Source organism: Drosophila subpulchrella, chromosome 3L, assembly GCF_014743375.2.
Source record: "Drosophila subpulchrella strain 33 F10 #4 breed RU33 chromosome 3L, RU_Dsub_v1.1 Primary Assembly, whole genome shotgun sequence".
Classification (NCBI taxonomy): Eukaryota; Metazoa; Arthropoda; class Insecta; order Diptera; family Drosophilidae; genus Drosophila; species Drosophila subpulchrella.
Window position 1 is genome coordinate 25,113,398 of NC_050612.1, and position 22,160 is coordinate 25,135,557.

Sequence of the window (22,160 nt, forward strand, 5' to 3'; positions counted from 1 at the left end):
AACATGAAAATAGGCTAAAATGTTGAACCTCTTTTTAAAGATTAATTTGAATGCTGAATATTAGAAAATTTAACTACAAATTCATACGAAAAAATCGAACATGAAAATAGGCTAAAATTTTAAACCTCTTTTAAAATGACTATTTGAATGCAGAATATTAGAGAATTGAAACACAAATTCAAAAAGGGATCCCACGTCTAAATCGGAATCGAATTACCCAAGTTATGAAATTTAGAACTGCAGTTTTGGGTCCCATTCTGGAGACCATTGGAAATTGGAAAAAAAAACAAAATTGGGTTAACATTTTGACCCTCTTTTAAAAGAACAATTTGAATTTGAATTTTAGAGAATTCAACCACAAAATCAAAGGGTATCCCACGTCTAAATCGGGATCAAATTACCAAAGTTATGGATTATAGAAGTGCAGTTTTTGGTTCCCATACTGAATGCCATTGGAATTCAGAATTTGGTCGTATATAGATTTCCAAGAGATTTCTGAATATTTTTACTAGCGTAGCAATATCGCTTACGATATTCGCCGGATCGTTTTGCCATGGCTCTGTGGTGCTGTTCACCCAGGTAGATCGTTTGGTCAACAAATCTGAGCTACCACGATTCGCTCAGTACCTGATACCTGGCTCTCTGCTGCAGCGGCTCTCACCTGCCATTGTTAACTGGCGAGAGAGAGGCTCTTGGCCGGGCCAAAAAGACGGGACCAGCTTCAGTTTTGAGTTCGGCGTGTGTTTCGCCAGTTGCTCGCGCCTCAGTCGCAAACTACGTGTAACCAAAGATAGACGAGTCCGGGTTCCGATCCCAGTAGTCCCAAAACCGCTCCAACCATTTTCAACTACCGCAGCAACACCCGCGAGCAACAACAATATACAGATAGATATAGCCATCATATCGCTGCTGGCGGATTGCGGATGTGGATTGGGGGTCGCGGATGCGGAGCGTGGCTCGTAATGTCTGCCAAAGCGTAACGAAAATTTCCAGTGCTCAAGACAACAACATCGTATCATTAATGGCATTTTCTGTTTCGAGTTTGTGTGTGAAAAAAAGGTGCACAAAAGTGGCAACAACAAAAAAATAATCAAGCAGCATGAAAATCTAAAAGGTATACAGCGAAATCCATGCCTTTTTTTTTGGGCTTATCGAAAATACCCAATCAAATAATTACCATTAATTGTGCAAATTACTCGAAAGTATAAATGTAAAATTTTTACAAAAAAAGTGCTTATATATAGTATAGTGGAAAAAAAAATTGGCATTTACACACCTGCAACACTTATTTGCTTTTGTATTTGTGTCTACCTAGACGCTGGCAAGTGTGTGCACATAAATATATAGCCGCGAGTGTGTGTGTTTGCCGTTGCATAGCTGTAAACCAGTTGCCAATTGCAACGTGTTTTTTTGAGTTGTTGGCCCAAGAGATAGCCAACAAAAAAGTATACAACAAATAACTAGAAAATTGTGAAGCTGTCGTGGAAAAATCAACGGGAGTTAACCATTACTAATTTGGTGTAAAATACATTATTCGATCGAAAACAAGTTCATAACAGCTAAAAGGATTTCTACCTTATAAAAAGAGAAACCCCAAATACCTTGTGTAATTAACGGAATGTTCCTTAACGACATAATAATAAAGTTGGAAACATGACAAAATTCATCTGAAGATAAATTGGTATCAAAAGCTACCATTTTATAGAGCTGCTTGCGTGTTACCGCCGAAAAACACGTTCGAAACGAGTGTTAAAGTGACAAAGACGAAATCACAGAAATGGAATCGAACAAAATAGGGAAGAAAACAAAAACTACGAATTAAAAAGACTTTACTCGGCAACGTTCTTTCCTCTTTTTTGGCTAATAAAGCAATTCGATATCGTAAAGCTAAAAACACTGAGAACTACAACAGAGTGAGATCATGATTGCAATCGCAAAAAAAAGAGAGAGGTAGAGAAAAAGATACAAACGGCAACAGCAACAGAGAAAAAGAGAGTGGGAGAGAGTTAATTTAGTTTAAGCCAGGCCAAAAAATAAATGGCAACGAAGCAACCGATTCAGAATTTCCATTTGTCAATACTGCCCAGCAGCAACAACAGCAACAAAAGGTAGCCCATATATCACCGGGTCTGGAACATATATAAATATTTTTATATCGTTTATGGATCCAAACTCAGCTGTGTGGAGGTGTAAGAAACAAAAAAGCGAAACGAGAATATAAAAAACAGCAACCAATTTCGCAAAAAGCTCGCCAAGTTGACAGAAAGGCAAAAAAATGGAAGAGAGAGAAAGAGCGAAACGCTGACGTAGAGCAGCTTGTTTTAACTTTTGTTTTAAATTTAAAATGCTAATGAATTGATGATGTCTTATGGTTCTAAGAACTAACTAGGGGGAGAAGGGGCGTATACAGGGATGGATGGAGAGGGAGATCCACAACTTATAATTAAGAGCTTAGCTTGGCAATAAAGCTGCACAGTAAGAAATTTGAGCATATTTTACCAGATACTAAAGAATATTTGTTAAATTTTTTTTGTATATCTTTAGACTTAGTTTTTTTTTTTTAATATCAAGGTACAATTTAATATTCCTTTAAGTTCACTTTAAAAAAAAGAATCAGTAACTCCAATATTTTTCTGTGTACCTCATCTTTTGCTTCTTATTTATGGGGTTTTGAAAAGGGTCACTCTCAGCTCAAGGTAATCAAGGTTGATGATACTTCAAGTTTTGTTTGTGTTTGAACAAACAAACTTGCCCCTAATGACACTGAAATGTGAATCTTAGGATCTTTTTTAAAAAAAAGTTAATAACCTTTTTTAAATTGAGCATATTAATGGGCGCTCCGTATATACTAAATGTAAGAAATACAAATTTAAAGTAGAGATTATTAAAGTTATCTTCAAGCCAACAATGAAAGCTTGTACTACCAAGATCAAGAATATATAAAAGTATAACTTTATTATTAAATATAATCATATTCAAAACAATAGCTGGTTATATGCCCTTTGAAAACTCATTTATAGTACCAAACTCCGATTACGATATTCGTTCCAAAAACATCTGATCGGTTCCGCGTTCTCTCTAGGTTCTCTAAGATTTTGTATCTCGTTTCTCCCTGTGCGTTTGGCAGGCCTTTAAGTGTTGACGATATTCGTCTACCTGTTCTTCGTTTGTTTTGTTTTGTTTTCTTTGGCCAGGTATTGTCTGGCCAAACATTTTCCGCATTTTTTCATGTGTGTCTGAGCGAACTATCCAGAACACATACCATGCCAGCGATCCAATGCGAACAGGTAGAAGAGCATAAAATAACAAAAACATCGGCTGAAAAACTTTCATTAATGTTTTTGTTTCGCGTTAGCTAAATATTTCGAGACGAGCCGCTATCTTTTGCCCGGCTCTTTCCCCTTAGAAAAAGGGGTAACTGCGATTACGAGTCTTAAAAAAGAAATCCATCATTAGGTGCTGTCAAGTCCACAGCCAATGTCACTTGCTTAGATTGGCACAGTGGGATGTGCAGAGCTTCTTCCAAAAAAGAATTGCAATTCCTTCGGCTTAATCTTACCCACTTTTCCAGAACGTTGTAAGCAATATATTTTGGACTTCTGACAAATATGGTGAGGAAATGCACTACTCAACATAAATTTCTGCAAAATAATAGCAGGGAAAAATTATAAAACCGACCCATAGTGCTGAAAAATACAAAACAATTTGCTAGTTAAACCTTCTAAGCGGTATATTGAAGGCAGGCTCACCAATGTAACTCGGAATAAGCAAAGCCATAAGAATTTCCATAAGATATTTATCTTCCTTAAACAGGCTTCGTGGGAAATTCACATAAGTAACTAACTGCATTATACACAAAAGAATCCCAAATACCAGGCCAACCCACAAATAGACTTGAACCAGTCTAGAGTTCTCCTAAAAATAAAGATTTTAACAATTGTAACTTGTAAAATATCAAGTTATACTTGCCCTTATCACAGCCACCAGCAGGATCGTGTTGAAAATGAACACCACTACCCAACAAATCAGTATGGCGAATATAAAGCAGCCTAATACTCCTGTAGCTTTGTATATAAATATCAACTCGTAGACTCTTAAGCCACATTCCAGAGCGCCTAATGCATATATACTAAATATGGCGGCATAACAATTACCTCGGATGTCAAAGCACATCTCTGTAATTAAAATATTTTTCACTTCAATCCAACGAAATAAATTTATGCTAAATGTGACAGAAAACTTTACGACAATGAGACGTACTTGCCTGATAAAAATCTTGGATACTCCCTTAAGTTAGTCATATGTTTGATTAAGCCAAAAATGTAAATATTTATTACCCCCATAGCGAATACCGTATAGTAATTTATATTGTTTACTGGTATTTTAGTATTATAAATGAGACTCTTTATTAGTGCTTAAATAGTTGTATATCTGAGGAGCTAAACCAAATTTGAAGATAGATTTTTTGCGAAAGTGGTTTTGTTGAGATACATTCCACTGTGGCCGTGCAGCGAATATCGTAAATCAGTTGCGCGCCACGCTCAAACCGCATTCATGATATTCCACTTCGGGTTAGTTGTTGCTGGGCGGTCGATGGCGCTTGGTCTCCGCGGTCTTGGGCTTCTAAGTCTCTGGAATGCCAACAATTTGTGTGCGTTGGGTTTTGATTCATTTTTGAGTGTTTTTTTTTCCTATAAACTTTTATTGACCGTTTCATTTACGGGCTGCTGCCACTGTCGCACTTTCCATTGAGCTGATATGGTTTTCACCCGAATGTTTTGTCGCTTTCTTGCAGTTTGGTAACGAAATGGAAAAGAAAACTTGAAATTTGTGTGCCGATACGATTGCAAGTTTGGTCGCGTATCTTGCAGATACATCCGCTTGGCCGAGCGAATTGCACAACCCCAAAAGAAATAACTAAGTAAACGCGTTACACGTGTCCGCCAAAGTGTGTGTCTTCGAGTCTTTGTTCGTCGTTAGCTGTGCCAAGCCAAAATGCGCGTATCCAACAGATACCAGTCATCACTATCATCATCCGCATCCACATCACCACCACCAACGGCAATTGCATCGCACCAGATTTTGAGCAGCACGCACCTTGAAGTAATTGCAGCATCTGGCCATCGTCAACGCTGCGGAATATAATGAGTCAAAATGTGGCCGATAGTTTGGTGAGTAGCTAACCTATTATCTCGTACATGGTACTCTCTAGTATATAGCGAGCGTAGAAAGTAACAGGGAAATGCATAGAAAGTCATTTTGAAAGTATCTCGCAGAGCGCCGAACTTTGTGTGGAAGCTTTTGCCGAAGTCTGCTAATTACTTGGTCAAATATTTGGTAGACCGAATCAATGTGAACCCGGAATTGTGGCCTTAATAGCTGTAACATTTTTATTGAACCAATTTCGAAATATCGAAAATAATTTATCAAGTGTACAAGTGTGAATAAGCGAAAGAAATTGTGATACCCTTATAAGTATTTTACAACAACACTTAAATTCTAATTCCATAATCTATTTTCGACATTTCATTTAGGGTTTTTATTATTACTAATTCAAATTCACAAGAAATCTTTTGTTATGACTAAACTTTTCGAAAAAAAATTGGTCATTTAAAAAATATGCTCGTTATGAGACATTTTTATTTTTAAATTCTATTCCTCGCCATTTAATCTTAAATTCCGTTTTTTAAGAAGGGTACAATATATGTTTATAATGATATAAATTATGAATGAAATAAATTATATAAATTTTAATCTTAATAATTGAGTTCCAGCTTAATAACCCCATTACAACTCCATCTTCAATTGATCTCTTTTGATTGTGTTATGCAACAACCGTTATCAGCATCCCCAAGTGCATAACTCATAGATATGTATACATATATCACCGCCCTTTGTCTTAAAACTTGTTGCATTCGCTAATTGATCAATTGACGTGCTTTCGATGTCCAATGTTTATCCAACGTCTACGAGCAACAAACAAAACAACAGACATCGTTTGATTGGCGCTTACGTAAATGTACGTTTTATTAATATTTCTGCTTATTGATTTCCCCGTCAGCTTTCTTTATATCGTAACCAAATACCAGACAAAACTCAGGTATTCCCATTTCCATAATTATGTCATTCCTGTTCACATGTTTGGCCGGCTGGTCAATAGATAGTCCAAAAATTCAAACAACACAAGTGGGAAAATTATTTAAATATCTTCTTTGGCATTAATCAAAAACAAGGCAGGTCTTAAAATTTAAATAGGATCATAAATTCCATTGATAAATGTGAACAGATAATGAAAACAAATGATATTGTGGGGGTCAGTGTAAAGTTGTCCCAGAAAATACTAAAAAAAAACACAACCACCATTGAGAGAGAGTGGATGAGAGAGTTCTGATGAGAAACAAACAAGCCATTCAATTGCTCATCAGAAAAAACATAAACAGAGCGAGAATGGTTGGAACAAGCAAAAAGTTGTTTGTAAGCGTGAACCGACTAAGTGATACTTATTACATAATTTATCTCTAAGGGAAATCAAAAATCTGTACTAACTTAATTGAAATCGAAAGTCAAGGTCGATGTCAAGGTCAAGTCAAGACGAACGAATAAGTTCAATTTTTAATAGAAAAATAATTCTGAGAATTCTTTATCTATTGGTCTATTTACTGGCAATGGATATTGGAAATAACACAAGATACACAACTGTACATGATTTTAAAAGAGAAAAAATATATATTTAAAGCAAATAAATTCTTTATAACTTTAAGACTTTTTGTGCTTGTTTCATTTTTTCATATTTTTAAGCATGTTACAAAGAGCTCCATACTTCCAATATTCCCTTAGACAAGGTGAAGGTTTAAAAGTTCCCACGCTTCAAAACTGGAATACCTGGGAGAACGCGAAGAGAGCGCGCAGTTGGGAGAGCGCATCATGGGGATGCTACAGTTACAACCGTCTGGCGTCGAGTAAGAACAACCCTCGCCAACTGCTTGTGTTCTTGTTGGGAGAGAGTGGATCCCCCAGAGATGGAGAGAGTAAGAGAGAGGGCTGGATGCCAGCGATGGGGTTTCGGGCGGTCGTTTTGTTCTAAGCGGGCAGAGTTCGTTTTCGACTGTTGTTGGCGGCGGTTGTGTCGCGTGTCTCTCTGCCGAGAGCTTTGTGTGTTTGTCTCGCGCGCGTTTTGCCGCCCCCCCATTTCCAATTGGAGAAACCCCCGAATGTGAATTTTGTATAATGTTTTTGTAATTACATACATGGATATCTCATGTTGAGATTTTCAGCCAAGCGAATGAAAATGCAAGCGGTATCCCGAAAATCGCTGTTTACCTGTGTGCGAGTGCAAAATTAGCAGAAAAAGAAGAAGAGATAAAAGTGAAAACAAATAAATAGTAAGGAACGGTGTGCTAAAGCACGAGAGCAAAAGGAGACTGCAAAGCAGACGCAGAGGCGTAGTGCAACGAACCCTTCTCCGCGGACCAAGGATTCACCACTTACCACTAGCCAGTAATAAAAAAAACAATATAACAAACCCTCCCCCACCTACAAATATTGCTCCTGGGTGTGTTCTCCTATGTCCCGTTGACTCATCGTTCCCAGGAAGCTGAACAACGGTATAGCTGCTATAGCAGCCCACAGAAGCCCAGAATAAAAAGAGCAGCAGGAATATCGATTTTACTTGCCTTTACTTATACACCACCCCCACTTCCCCCACATCCATTGAACTGCACTTGGGTGTAAAAATAAAACACCAGAAGCCATCAAAGGAGCCGTGTATATTAAGGCAAACAGAAGAAAGGAGAAGAGGATAACGTATAGGAAAAACCTAGCAGTGCATCACCGGGAATCTCAGCCACATTTCTCAAGGAACAAAAGCCAATCTCAAATGGTAAAAAAAATAAAGCATCGTAATCCATCAGGGCTAATAAAAAGGGGCGCTCTCAAGATCTATGGGTTCTTATCCTGCCCTTACAGTGGTCACTCATTTGATGATTCATTAAAATCTTTAAGTTTCCAATATGTTTAAAGCAAATATATTTTGGATTATAACATTCTATTCATTGATTCAGAGTGGAAAAGTTAAGATAAGATAAGTGACACCACTGTGAGGGCATGTCAGTTGTAGGTGGTTTATCTTGTTCATTACTATTGACCCTCGCCCCTAAATCAACAACATGGATAATTATCGATAATGCGCACCTTTTGTAGTCCAACAATTCTCAATCATAAAAACTAGTTGCTTTGTACTTGATCTGGTTACGTGTGGAGAGGGATTACTGTAGTGTCTTGAGTGTCGAATCACAAAGAAATGCCAACAACGATTATGGGTAAAAAGGCAATGGCATGGAAACTTTACGCCTTAGTGGAGTTCAGAAATAAAACACGTCTCTGGGGGAAGGACTAGGAATCGATAAAAGTTGATAATATTGATAAGTTATAAATAACTCACATGAGAAGTGACATAACTGGCATAACAGGGGCTTAGAAATTGTATGATTTTTAAGAAGCATAGTAAAGTTTTGTATAAATGTATTTGGGGTATATTTAAGTGATGAATAATGAAGGTACGGAGTTTCTGTTGTTCCCAGGCACCGAAAGTTATGAATTTAAAAATGAATCATTTGAGAACAGGCCACATATTATTTCAGTTGCAGTCTCGTTTTGGGTATTGTTTCTTTATCATCCGTTTATGTTGGGGGCTCGGGACCCCTTCAAAAACATTTATCAGCTCCCATTGTATGCAAAACAAAAGCTCCGCCCTCTTCCTCTGGAAAATGATGGAGAGTGCATAAAAATAATTTACGTGGAGAGCTATGCTCAGTGGCTCAAGCTTTAGTTCAAGTTGATATGTAGGTTTTCGTATTGTTTGTACATCATCTCTGCCGGCCGATGGATGTGGTTTGATAATAGTCGAAAGAGCGGGACGGAAGCTGAGTAGTAGATACAAATGGGTGCACAAGCAGAAAAGATTATTTGGATATAATTGTTTTTAAAATTAAAAAAGTTTCAAAACAGGATGTGGTAGCGGTTAGTATTAGGAGATATTAAAATTGTTGAAATGGAGATGCATGAAAAATGGTATTGGATCTATCAGGATAGTATGGTGCTACATACCATACAAAAAAGTTTACATTTGGAAACAATATTTTTTCTTTTTGGAAAAATATTTTTTTTTTAAATTTTATTAGGTATGTAAAAGTGGACCATAGCCATAAAAATATGTCGCAATTCCCTTAAATTTTTTACTGTATACCGGGGGGAGCAACAAATGTTGTCAAGCTGACTGCGTCGGATGCAGTCACATGTAACTGACAGTCAGTCAGAGTCATTTAGCCAGTCAGTCAGAGATGACAGAGGGGAGAGTGGTGTTTAGTTTCAGTTTCTTTTTCCTTTGGCGTTTTCAATTTTGTTTTGCGTTGTTTTTTTTGCCGCTGCTTCTGTTGCTGCAATTCACAAACTCGTGCCAGGGGTCGTCGAATTAAAAATAGATATTTGTGCCTACAGTTCTGGTCAAAATTAATGATTTCAAATATTTTAGAAAATAAACGAAATTTGTTTCTAATTTCTGGCACCTAATTTATTGCTCTAGGAATTTGCCAATCATTTGGAAACTAGTTTTAAATAGTTCCATTGTAACTCCAAAAATGTAAAATCAAACTAAAAACATAATAAGATCGTACCATTAAAGTTTGAAATTAAAATTTTTAAATTATTTATTAAATGTTATTTAAAAATCATTTCCATTATTTTGACCTCGATTGTACAGATGTTTGTTGAAAAATTCACCCCAAAATGCAAATGCAAAACCAATGGCCATCCGCTTTGATGTTGTTGTTCGAATCCCCTTTGTTTTGGTTTCTGGCTTCTGGCTATTTTTGCAAAAATCTGTAATTGAAAGAACCCCCCTGCAGAAAACAGAAATCCCACCACCCACACGCTTTTCTGGAGTAAAGGTCACCTGATCTATATATAGACAGATGATGTGGGCCGTACCAATTAGCCGCCCCATCATACTTGGATGCTATTTCTTTATAAATGAGCGGCTTGTATACACAAACACGAAAATGTTTGACAATTGCCCCGTCTGGCATTATAATACTATAATATTTCAGTACTTAATGAGCTTTATTTCTGCGTCTGTTTTTTTTACTGGGCTGGGTATTTTCTGATGATTCATTCGGACGCAAAAGGTAAAAACTCAACCGTATGCAAATGTCGTTTCCTCCCAGAGTCGTGTTCTGTTTCCATCGGTCTCGTTTGGCATTCGTTGTAATAATAATCGTGAATGAAATGAGTGTGTTCAGGTTCTGGGGCTTGGTACGAATCGAGTGCAATATATGTGCATATTGATTAGACGAAGGCATCTCAAACAAAACAATTACAAATATGTATGCGCCTATATGTATCTAAATATGGGTCTGGGCTGTTGGTTCTGAAGCTTTGAAGGATTTTCTCTAATCAGTTCTGCGCTCAAAGTTCGACTTGGAAAAGCTTTGTTGTTTTCTATTTAAGTAATAAGCTAGCATATTTTCTTATCGCCTCTAGTTCAGCGGGAAATATTTCATGGTAATTAGTATGCAATCTTCAGGGTAAGCGTTGCTAGTGTGGGAATATATTGAAGGTTTTCCTTAATAGTTCTCTGTTTTAAAATTTTTAAGAAGTATTTTAAAATGTTTTTTATTTTCTATAGAGGAAATATATTAATTAATATAATAATTATATGATAATAATCGAAATAAATGTGTTGCCTTCAATAAAAAAATAACAATTCACTTCATCTTCATAGGAGTTTTGAATTGCTAGAAACCTATTTTAAAAAATTTTTAGTATATTTAAAATAGTTTCTCTCATAAATATATTTGCTAATTCCAATAGAAAATGTTTCACTTTGTTTACAATATACAAATCTCAAATATTTCATGCTCGACTTAGGAGATTGCATCTAGTTTATGGCTTCGCCTCCGGGAAGAAATCCTAGACCCCCTTTTGAAGAATGAATCATGCCAGACGGACGTGCCTCAATTATCGGGTGGCATTCGGATGTGGGTTTTATATTCGATTGCTGCTCGATTTGATTTTCGTGATGCGTATTTGATTGTTTGGTTTTCGCTGCATTTCTTGATAATTTAATTTCAAGGCATCACATATAATTTGATATACTTGGCCACGCGAGGCACGTTCCAGATTCGAGACCTCTGGACCCGACCTTTTTCCCCCTTCCTCACGCACGACCAACCGCTGACCTGTCTCTGAATAATGTGTTTTCCTCCTAGCCGAGATTAACTGGCTCAAAGACCTACCGACCAAATGACATTTCTCTTCGCACGAATTTGGCCAGAAACAAGTTATGTAATTGGCAATGTAGCCAGGCCGGGCTGTAATTGAGCAAAAAAAAAAAATACTGCAAAATGGTCGGAGTTGGCCTGAATTTATGGCTTAACTCAACATGAAATGGGCTGGGCCAGTTCATCTCTGGCGAGGTAAATGCCATAAAACTGATGGAGAAAAGGAAAGCGCAACGCAGTTTCCACACCAGAAATAGGAAAATATTTATCTAGGCAAAATATTGCAGAGTTACGGTTGATTTGAACGAAGCGGAAATACTCTTTGAAGCAAGAAATACTTGGTTTTATCAAAAAACCAAAGCAGATCTGATAAATTTCTTTTAAATGTTTTAAATATGTATCAAATACCATGTTATATATTTATAAATGATATAAATTTTATCTCCATCAAATATGATGTAGATTTTGAAAAATATCATCTTGATCTTGATTATTTTGTTGGTGGAAATTCTTCCGGTCGCTTTCCTTTGTTAGAGTATTTTCGGATGAATATTTCCTTGGCTGAAACTGTGCGCAGCTGTCAATAGGCGTAAAATACTAAGGCCCAAAAACAACAAAAACAAACTAGTTGCCCGTAATAACTTCCTGGTAAAAGTTGAACACATCTTGAATGGGGGCCTGAATGATCATACTTGGGATGTTGTTTACGATTAAAGGCCGGGATGTACAACGCGCCTAACTCAATGTGAAATTGTTAGACAAAGATTGCCGGTAAATTTACCCCTGGGCATTGGGGGTTACGATAGGGGTTCGAGGGGTAAACACTTCCCATTTTAGCCAAATATGGAGGGGATGAGTGAGTTGTGAGCGCCACTTGAAGTACAAAGTCGCTTGTCAAAAATACACTTTTCGTTTGTTTGTTTGGTGGAATGTTTTTTGTCTATTTTTGGGTGTTTTTTTTTTTTGGTTTTTGTGAGTAGCTCATAAACATCAAATACAGCTGAACAATGCGAGTGGATTGTGTTCGTGTGTGTTTGTCTTTGGAGTCAAATCGTAGCCAAGGTCAGGGGCTCTGTGAACGAACTGCGAAGACAGCTCAAGTGGGTTGAGGGTCGCAGTCAATCAATGAACCGCAGCCCGCTGCCAAGATCAAGTACAAAGCAACCTCTTGAGAGTTTAACACCCCCCAAAAAAAACTATATGAATCTAAACACAAAACCCCCCAAAAAACTTGCAGAATTTCACAAGTCGCGCCAACTGCAAATGCCCGCATAGCCAAAAGCACCAGCAGAAGCCCGCTCTGATCAAGAGCCACACCTGCGCCTATCAGCTGCAGGATCTGACAGGATATAACCGCGCCCTAATGCCTCCGCTGGATAATACCGATTTTAGTAGTGCCTGGCGGCTGGTGAATAACAACACTACCAGCCAGTCCTGCGCCTACCATCAGCAGCAGCAGGAGGATACAAAGGATCAGAAGAGGCAGTACCACCATCACACATGTCCAAGGCAGAGGAAAAAGTCGTTGATCACAGCTGAGCCAACTCACAAGTGCCAAAAACACCAGGAAACGCCGCAGCGTCGATCCCGATCTGCATCGGCCAAACCGAGAAGGAACAGCTCGTATCACTCATATGATGATCTGGATGTTTCATCAGCGGTCCTTAATGCGGAAAGAAAGGTGGTGGCCAGCCTGAAGTACCTGTGTGCCTGCACAGGTGCCACTCTAAGGAATCTCTCCAAGAAGACCAAAGATCTGCACGCCAAAAACTATACCTACACGAAGGTAAATTACTTACAAAGTTGTGATTCATCCGGTTTTCCCAACCATATTTTATAAATACCTAAGCAAAACTGATATGCTTAGGTATATTTATGCATGTTAAGACTTTTATAACCATTTGATACATTTTAATTATCGTATTATTATTTTAGCCTACAAGTAATTGTAAAATGTACCGAAAAATAGGTTTCTATTTCTAGAACTTATTATTTCAACATTTTTTTTAATGCCAAAACATAGCTATATTTAACCGGAAAGTTTTCAGCTAAAAAACTTCTGTAACAATGTGAAAAAAAAAACTTTCTCTTTAAAAAGTCACTTAAATAATATAATTTTCTTGAAAACACCTAATAATATATCTTCTCATGCCATTTTTCCCCAAGTTTTGCTTCTCTTTGGCTTTATTTGGTTTGAGACAGTCGTTGAGTTACAGATACCTGAGTCACATCCGGCTTAATTATGTTTGCCCAATTGATTGACTAATTGACACTAATTAATTGCTTGAATTGCATGCAAGAATTTCAGGCATGTAGGTTGATGCAATAGACTTCTAATTGAAGCAAAATTGCTGGGTCATTTTATTTGCTAATAACCAGCTTTGCATGGAGACATTTGCTCAAATAACGAGTAGCTTAAAAAATGTCTTAAATCCACAATTTTAAATACAAAACCACAAATTTAGTTATTTACTTGTATACAAATGTACCAAGCCAAACAATTGTCTGATAGCAAAGCATATCACTTAATTGTCTGTGAACTTGAACCTGGTGATAATAATAGACATGTGCGATTCACAGACGGAAGTGAATGAATGAAATTGGCGCTTGAAAACCGTTTAATCTTATTTTCAGGGGAAATGCCAATAAAGCTAAAATCTTTAGAGAATAATTTAATTGCATAGTCAACATTAATTGATAAAGATCTTAAAATTTTCTATTTCTGGCTGGACAATATTTGAAAATGACTCAATTTTTCAGCTTGCAAATAATAAATCAAAGTCCATTAAAACATGATTTACCAGCAAATATGTGCCTTTAAATCATTTTTAAGTAGCTGTACTAGTATTTCCTTCAGTTTTTGACGCAAATGGGGAATTGAACTGAGCTGCCATAATGCGTCATTAATTAAACAGCAAAAACCAAATGATCCCAGCGCGTATAAGGCATCCAAAACAAAAAATGCCAAATAAATAACAAATAAATTAAATAAATACGTATTCGCTATATGTACGTGTATTTCAACAATGCGAATCAAGAAGAACAGCGGCAAAAGATTTTTTGGCAGATGCTGCTAAGGAAAAGTCGCTGCCGGCGTCGATGATCGTGGATCGGAATTGATTAAATGTTGCCTTCACATTGTACATATTTATATTATGCATACACTGATAAAAACGTAGTAAATCCAAGGATTTTATATTCAATTTAAATATTTTTTGCTATGCCTTTCATCCAATTCGGGATTTATTTAGTTTTAATATGAAAACATTTGATTTAACAATTATATTTACCTTAAAGATTTTAAAATATGAATTTATAATGAAATTATTGTTTTTAATGACGTAAATTATTTAAAGTAAATATATCTATGTATCTAAATATAAACTAATATTTTCCACGTTGGTTTATATATTAAATTATGGACTTTATTATGTTTTGCTTTTCTTGTATGTAGTTCCAATATTTTATAAGAAAATATGCAGATATTTATTTCAACTATTCCTTTTTTTATCAGTGTACAATGTCCACTGTACATATATGCCTAATGACTTGGGGAAGGGGAAGTGTGTGTAAATCAGTCAGCCGAAAAATAAAACAGAGAGCGGCAATTAAGCTCAAGCATGCTACAATTGGCTAAAAACAATTGCAATTTTGTTTCTTATGTTTTCGAATTTTCAGCAGGAAGCAGTAGTTAGGCATCTTTTTTTCCCAGCTGTTGTTATTGAATTTTTTTTACTAATAGCCGGCTATTGCTAAGTTTTTTTTTTTAATGCAAATGGATTGCAAGATTGCGCTCTTCCAAATGCCCTTACATTGCCACATCGTGTCTTCTATTTTTGCAAGGCCTTTTCGAAATGTTTCAGCTGTTTCCAGATTCATCTTAGAGCAAACAAAAATTTATGCACAATTACACAGAAAAAACAAATTGCCCTCCCATGTCCGCCACTTAACGCCCTGGGGGAAAAAGAAGTGTGGGCTCATTTTGTAGTTCCATGTTTTTACGAAATATTAAAGTACTTCAATAAAAAATTACGAAATGATGGCGAAGTGAACTAAACATTGAAGCAATTTGGTTCGTCTTTGTTTGGTGTAATCAAAGCGCATGCGGGCAATTAATTGGATCAACATGAGATTCGTGTCTGTCTGTCTAGGATGGATGACCCCGTGTACGTGTGAGATCAAAGATTGTTTATGTTTTTGCATTCCTTTTCACATTCTCATTTGGGGTCAGCTGGATGTTGTTGCTGTTGTAGCCCTGTCTTCACGAAGAAAAAATATTTGAATTTTTAATTTAATATTTAATAAATATTTAGCCATTTTTGTGTATTTGATGAATTTATTTTATAGAAAAAATATTTAAATTTTGTGTTTATTATTTATTTAATATTTAACCAAATTTTTATGTGAAAGCTTGGGGAAAATAATAATTTATCTGTTATTTATGTGGTTATTTTTCTAATACAACTTAAGATTATAAATAAGCATGCAATTTTTTGAAAATAATCATTTGATGCCTATAATACATAAATAATGTAAAATAATAGCTCGATGAAGATGGGATATTTTTTCGAAAACTTAAAAAAATTAAATACTTTAAAAAAATATTCACTTTTATGTTGAATATGTTTTATATTTTATGTGATGTTCTTTTTAGTTTTTATTATTCACATATTGTTTTCGTATTACTTTTGTATTTTAAATACTGTCATGAATAATTCTTGAAAGCTTGCTTATTTTTCGTTTATTTTTAAAATTGAATACGAATACATCTTATTATATTAAGCTTTCGAGGCATGAATGAACATTTTTATGTATTTATACATCCATTATAAAAACAAGTAACATTGACCCAAAGAAATATAAACTAAATAAAAATGAATTAAAAATATATTATTAAACATACAGCAGAACAATAAAACCCCCCCAATTGATAGGGATTTCCGATAGTATTTTCTTTCCGTGCAGGAAAATCTTTTTATAGTGACTTGGGTTAATCCGCAGCTTTGTTGTAACTTTTGTTGCTGTTTATTATTGGGGGGCGCCAACACTCACAAACGAACTTTGCGTGCCTTTCTCCTTGTGGTTGCTGTTGCTGCTCGTTTATTCATTCACTTCTCGTTTAATGCTTTTTCACGCTTTTGGCATTGCTGCGAGTAAATTTCAATTTAAACACTCATGCATTCACTTTATGTGGGCCCGTCTGTCTGTGTGGGGTATTTACATAGTTTTTACATAAACACAAAAGGTATTTTGTAAAGCGCTGCCATTGTGTGTTGCATGATTTTCTAATTAGAATTTTAATGCTTTGGCGTTGATTAAGCGAAAATATGTTAGGCATTTTTCCGGACGCATAGGGCCTTGGGAAAAAAATGGTATAAATACAAAAATAAGTGCGTGTGAAACTGAACTTTTTGTATCAAAAGATTTCTTGGCAGCCCTATTTATTGTCTTCAGATTTTAATAAACTATTTGGAACTGCAATTTGAAATTGCGCAATTTTTCATGTCATTTTAAATTCGCCTGCCCTTTCCAATTAGGCCAAACAATCGTAAAAACATTCACATTTTCATCTCTTTTAAAAACACATTTAGTTTTGCTTTGTCCAACAAATTAGCAAAGAATTTATGTATCAATTAAAATACCACGACTAGACATGAACAAATGTTCTTTGGGCCTTAACATTGCCAAAGATGCCACACGAAACGGAAATGGAAATGCCAGACAACCGAATTTCCACAAAAACAAACAAATTTCGGATTGAAAACAATTTGCAAATATCTAAAGACATATTGTTTATATTGGGAATATTTAAAAATTGTTGAACTCGAATTAAGGGGAAATAAATTAAAAATACGTCGGAAACTAAAGCTAAATTTAGATGCATGATACATTTGATTGCCTATAAACTAGCAATGATCTTTGGCTTTGACACAGATTTCAAATATTGTTTATATCGATTTTTATTGAATAAAAGCGAGTATATTATATACTTACTTTAAGTTTTCTTTTTGGCTTTTAAAAAATATTAAACCAGTTTTGGCATTGTCAAAACAAAGTTTTCACTCAAAGTTCAAGGAAAATCAGGCAGCCTAGAAAACTAAAAAGCAATCAACAAGACGAAGACTAATCCACTTTCTCTTTTCATTATTTTGCAGCCCACGTGGCGCCTTTGGGGCGAAGAGCATGACAAGAATGCAATTTTCACCGTGTACCTGAAAAAGGTGCGATACCACCGACCCACGCCCACCGCCAGCAATGTAAGTAATCGCCAATATCAATTACTTAGTAGGACGGAATCGTTTGGTGGAACCAATTTAAGATAGAAAAAACAATCTCCTCAAGCTTTTAATTTCATTTTCTTGATTTTAAATCAAAGGCAATAAATATTTCATCTTTAAAAAAATGCCACAACATATTTAACGCTCTTGTGTATGAATGTTATTGAGTTATTGCTTCAAAATATATTTTTTACTTAATTAAAGTAGAATTTGTATTTGGTACTTGGTTAAGAATAGAAATGTTTTTTTCAAGTTAAGATTTTTAAATTTTAAATATGCTGGTGATAATTTTTAAAATATCATACTTAGGATTTTAGGTTTCGAAATATTTGTTTTTATAATTTTAAGGCTTTAAAAATGGTGATGTTTATTTTAAAAATTTTTTAAATAATATATATTACTAAATAATACGATTTTCCTTTTTTCGTGCAGGACTCGGATGATGAGATTTCCCATTTGGAGTGGGAGACAGTGCGAGTGCGCTTCGTGAAGGCGGCCACATTGGCCCGATTGGTGGAGGCCCTGGCCACCGACGATGGGGAGCTGGAGTCCACCTTCATCAACGTCTTCCTGTCCACCTACCGCACCTTCTCCACGCCCAAGCAGGTGCTGAGTTTGCTGACGCAGCGCTACGATACTCTGCACGAGAAGCACCTGGAGGAGGTGGAGCAGGCGCAGCAGAATGGCCAGGCCATGGATCCCGCCTATGATCCCCATGCGTCCATCCATGAGCAGCACAAGAAAACCCTGGTCTCGGCGCTGCACGTCTGGCTAGATGGATTCCCGGAGGATTGGCATCAGGACAATCTGCAGCAGGTATGGGATATAGTAGACAGTATTTAATAATTGTAATTTACTGATTATATATCTGTATCCTTAGATCTTGACCTTTGCCTCCAAGCGACTGAAACGATCCGATCTGTACATTAAGGTGGTTAATCGTCTGGAGCGGCTCCTCCGAACTGCCTATGGAAATGGAGGAGGAGGCGGCGGTGGTGGCTCAGAGGGCAATGGTCTTTCATGGCTCTCTGCGGCGGGTTCGCAACAGATGCAGCAATTCATGATACCCACGCACTACGGCTCATCGTATGACCTGCCGGATCAGTTCAATGGCATGTATCTCACGCCAATGGTCCATGGGCCCATCTACCGCGGACCCACCCACTTCCTGCAGGCCTTCCGCTTTCCACACGTACCCGTGCGGCACTTTGCCGAGCAATTGACCCGGATGGACTCGGAACTCTTTAAGCGACTGATCCCTCACCAATGCCTCGGGCACACTTGGGCCCGACGGGATAGTGGAGGATCGGAGACTGTGGTGGCCACCATCAACCAGTTCAATGCGGTGCTCTTCAGGGTGGTGTCTAGCATCCTAATCGATCGCCTGAAGCCTCAGGTGGGTGTCTCTATGAAGTCTTAAGAATATTATTATATATTACTATATATATATGGTTTTTATCTAACAGGAGCGCGCTCTAAACATTTCACGTTGGATTGATATTGCCCAGGAGCTGCGTATGCTCAAGAACTTTAGTTCGCTCAAGGCCATTATATCTGCCCTTAATTCCAATTCCATATACCGCCTCTCCAAGATCTGGGAAGTGCTGCCTAAAGAAAGGGTTAGTTTTGGTTACATACTTATAAAGAAAGTCCCGAATAATATTATTCTTTAACAGATGGAAGTCTTTACGGAGCTGGCGAATATTTGCTCAGAGGACAACAATGCGTGGACCCTGAGAGAAGTGTTAAAACGCGAGGGTACAGCCAAGAATCCCGATCCTGGAAGACAGAGTGACCAGAGCGATAGGCACCTTCAGAAGCTCATTCTGAATTTAGGAACTCAGACATCCCACGGAACGATACCCTATCTGGGTACTTTCCTCACCGATCTGACCATGATCCATACGGCCAATCCGGACTACCTCACCGAGGATAAGCTCATCAACTTCGACAAGAAGCGCAAAGAATTCGAGGTGCTGGCCCAGATAAAGTTGCTACAGGGAGCGGCGAACACTTATAATCTCCAGGGAGATGCCCTGTTTGATCATTGGTTCAACTCGATGCCGGTTTTCGATGAGCGGGAGGCCTTCGAGCTGAGTTGCCGACTGGAACCACCACCGCCGGCGCCCCGCAAATCGGTGGTCAGCACTAACACCTCGTTGACAAACACGACCGCCTCATCGACGGCCTCTATAATAGGCCACCGGAAGACTGACTCCATACACTCCAACTCGAGCAGCGGTGCGGGATCGCAGTTCTACTGCGAACTGAACAGCAGCACCAGCTCCAGGCACAATTCCCTGGACAGAGATGCCCACCATCAACACGCCTCCTTAATGTCCGCCTCGAGTAGTGTGTCCAATCTATCGTTGGATTCCAGTAACTCTGGCGGTCGACAGTCTGGGAAACTGACGCACTCCCAGTCCATGGGAAATGGCCTGAAATCGCATGGGAATGGCACTACGAATGGTGGATCACCCCATATCAACGCCCAGCTGGTGCAGCCATCGAGTGGAACTCCCCAGTCCGCTCCGGATTTCTATATCATCCGGGTTACCTACGAAACGGATAATATCGAGCTGGACGGAATTGTGTTGTACAAGAGCATTATGCTGGGAAATAACGAGCGAACGCCGCAGGTGATACGAAATGCTATGCTAAAATTGGGACTGGAGGATGATCCGGATAGGTATACGCTGGCCCAGGTTCTGCCCGATAAAGAACTGGTAATGCCGAAGAATGCGAATGTCTACTATGCGGTGAACACGACCTACAACCTCAACTTTATCCTGAGACCGCGAAAGGAAGAGGGCGTGGCCGGAAGCTAGTCCACAGCCGTGCCCCTGTCCCAATTATGGTGTCTGGGATACGAGGGCGAGTAGTGAGGTTTGAGGATTACATTTTGGTAGGAGTCGGAAATTGTATGTAAATAGCTAGAGCTTGACTCGCCCATGACAAAACTGGATAAACCAATTTCTATTTAGGTTCGTAATTTGTTTAAGTTATTTATTGAGAAGTGATGGAATAGTAGAAGAAATTATTTCGAATACTGATTATATTTCGATTTATGTCTTTCGATTCAAACCTGTCAATTAGCACTTAGCAAACTTTTGTAATCTCTTATTTTTCCCAGCCCTAGAGTTTATTGTATAAGTATATCGAAAATCCAATCCAAAACATATATTAATATAGAGACTCTACTGGAATATTTGCTGATATTTACAAACACACACACACATACTTATATACAACAATTGATATTCTAAATGTGGTACAATAATTTGGGATCTTGAAACGGATATTGAGTTGGTTTAAGGATCCTCCTTGTCAGAACTTTACTTTGAGGTCTTTCAAACACAAACAACTAAGCATATTTGTATAGATGTTTTTACCCACTGTACGTGTATTATAAATACAAATTAAACAATAAGTACTATTAGTAACTGTTTCCGTGTGGAGTGCACAACAACAAATAATAATTATTGATAAATTTAGGCGGTTAAGATACTGTATTTCAGATTTTGTAAGTTATCTACATTGAAAATTAGAGTACGAAACAATTATACATTTATGGAATACCCTAAGAATCTATTTTGATTTATACATATTAAATATGCTAGTTATTTAAATGCGAAATGAAGTAAGCAAAAGAGGAAAAACAGAGAAATATTGTAAATATATAAATGAAATGCTATAATTTGCGTTCTTCTGAAAAATAAATTGTACCAAAAGAAAACTTAATGATTGCCTTTTGAATTTATAATAAATTTTGCGGTTGAAGTAAGTTAAAAAAAGAATCAAGGGTATTAAGCTAAAAGTATTCTAGGTATATTTTATTTTATGAACAACAAAAGATACCAATTCGATTCGAAACCAATCGAAATATATCAAATTGTAGAAAACCTTTTTAGGTGTCACACCATCGATTTCAGGGCTTTTCTGATGGTGATTTAGGATATCCCCAAGAATCTTTCCAACCCATCTTTGTCATGAAATTTGTCATTCCATTAAAGGTATTAGTAGTCCAACCAAACTGATTCCCAACTTTGATTAGCCTGGCTTGTCTATGGGAAAACTTAACCCCCAACAAGTCGACGCAAAAAGTTTAACCCATTTCGATGTGAAAAGCGAAGGAGGACGGAAAGTGGAAAAATCTGATTATCAAGCAGCCGATGCCAAGAGAACTTGGCCAAGGCTTCAAACCAAATCAGCGTCCGCAAGGCTGAGGGAAGGGGTTAGAAGAAAGGACCAAGTTAGCGGGTCAAAACATCTCATTACATTTGCAGGCTGACACACACAAACACACACAAAAACACACAGCCGAGATGAAGGCAGTAAAAGTGAAATAAATTACTTTTTTTTTTGTTTTGGCTTTTTAACAACTTTTTGGTCGGAAACGAAAACAAGTTGCACCTCCGACTGGCGTGACCCGCCCCCAACTTCCGCTGAAAGCAAATTTCGTTATCCTTACCCCTTTTTCGGCGCGTATAATTTGTCGGCCCACACAAACTTTAATTAGATCACTTCAATGACAAAAAATAAATCTCGTGCCGCAATAATAAAATTCACAGAGGCGAACAAATGGAGATTTTAGGGCGAGGGGGCG

The 22,160-nt window shown here is 37.4% G+C and overlaps 2 protein-coding genes across 4 annotated transcripts; one reads left to right on the forward strand and one right to left on the reverse strand.

The window, feature by feature from the left end:
* Positions 1-760: 760 nt before the first annotated feature.
* LOC119553171 (ral guanine nucleotide dissociation stimulator-like 1) lies at positions 761-21,291 on the forward strand. 3 transcript variants are annotated; one of them, XM_037863408.1, is made up of 7 exons: positions 761-1,114; positions 4,796-5,171; positions 17,432-17,533; positions 17,987-18,370; positions 18,435-18,950; positions 19,021-19,173; positions 19,231-21,291. In XM_037863408.1, exons 2-7 carry the CDS (start codon positions 5,145-5,147, stop codon positions 20,380-20,382), a joined length of 2,334 nt encoding a protein of 777 aa, XP_037719336.1. In that variant the 5' UTR covers positions 761-1,114; positions 4,796-5,144; the 3' UTR covers positions 20,383-21,291. The 3 variants fall into 3 exon arrangements, with proteins under 3 accessions (XP_037719336.1, XP_037719337.1, XP_037719335.1); XM_037863409.1 differs by lacking the exon at positions 761-1,114 and adding an exon at positions 4,606-4,651; XM_037863407.1 differs by lacking the exons at positions 761-1,114; positions 4,796-5,171 and adding exons at positions 7,160-7,879; positions 12,514-13,062.
* On the reverse strand, positions 2,993-4,229 carry LOC119553172. Its single transcript, XM_037863410.1, has 3 exons — positions 3,970-4,229; positions 3,750-3,915; positions 2,993-3,686 (listed from the first exon to the last, which is right to left on the reverse strand). Exons 1-3 carry the CDS (start codon positions 4,171-4,173, stop codon positions 3,625-3,627), a joined length of 432 nt encoding a protein of 143 aa, XP_037719338.1. The 5' UTR covers positions 4,174-4,229; the 3' UTR covers positions 2,993-3,624.
* Positions 21,292-22,160: the final 869 nt, after the last annotated feature.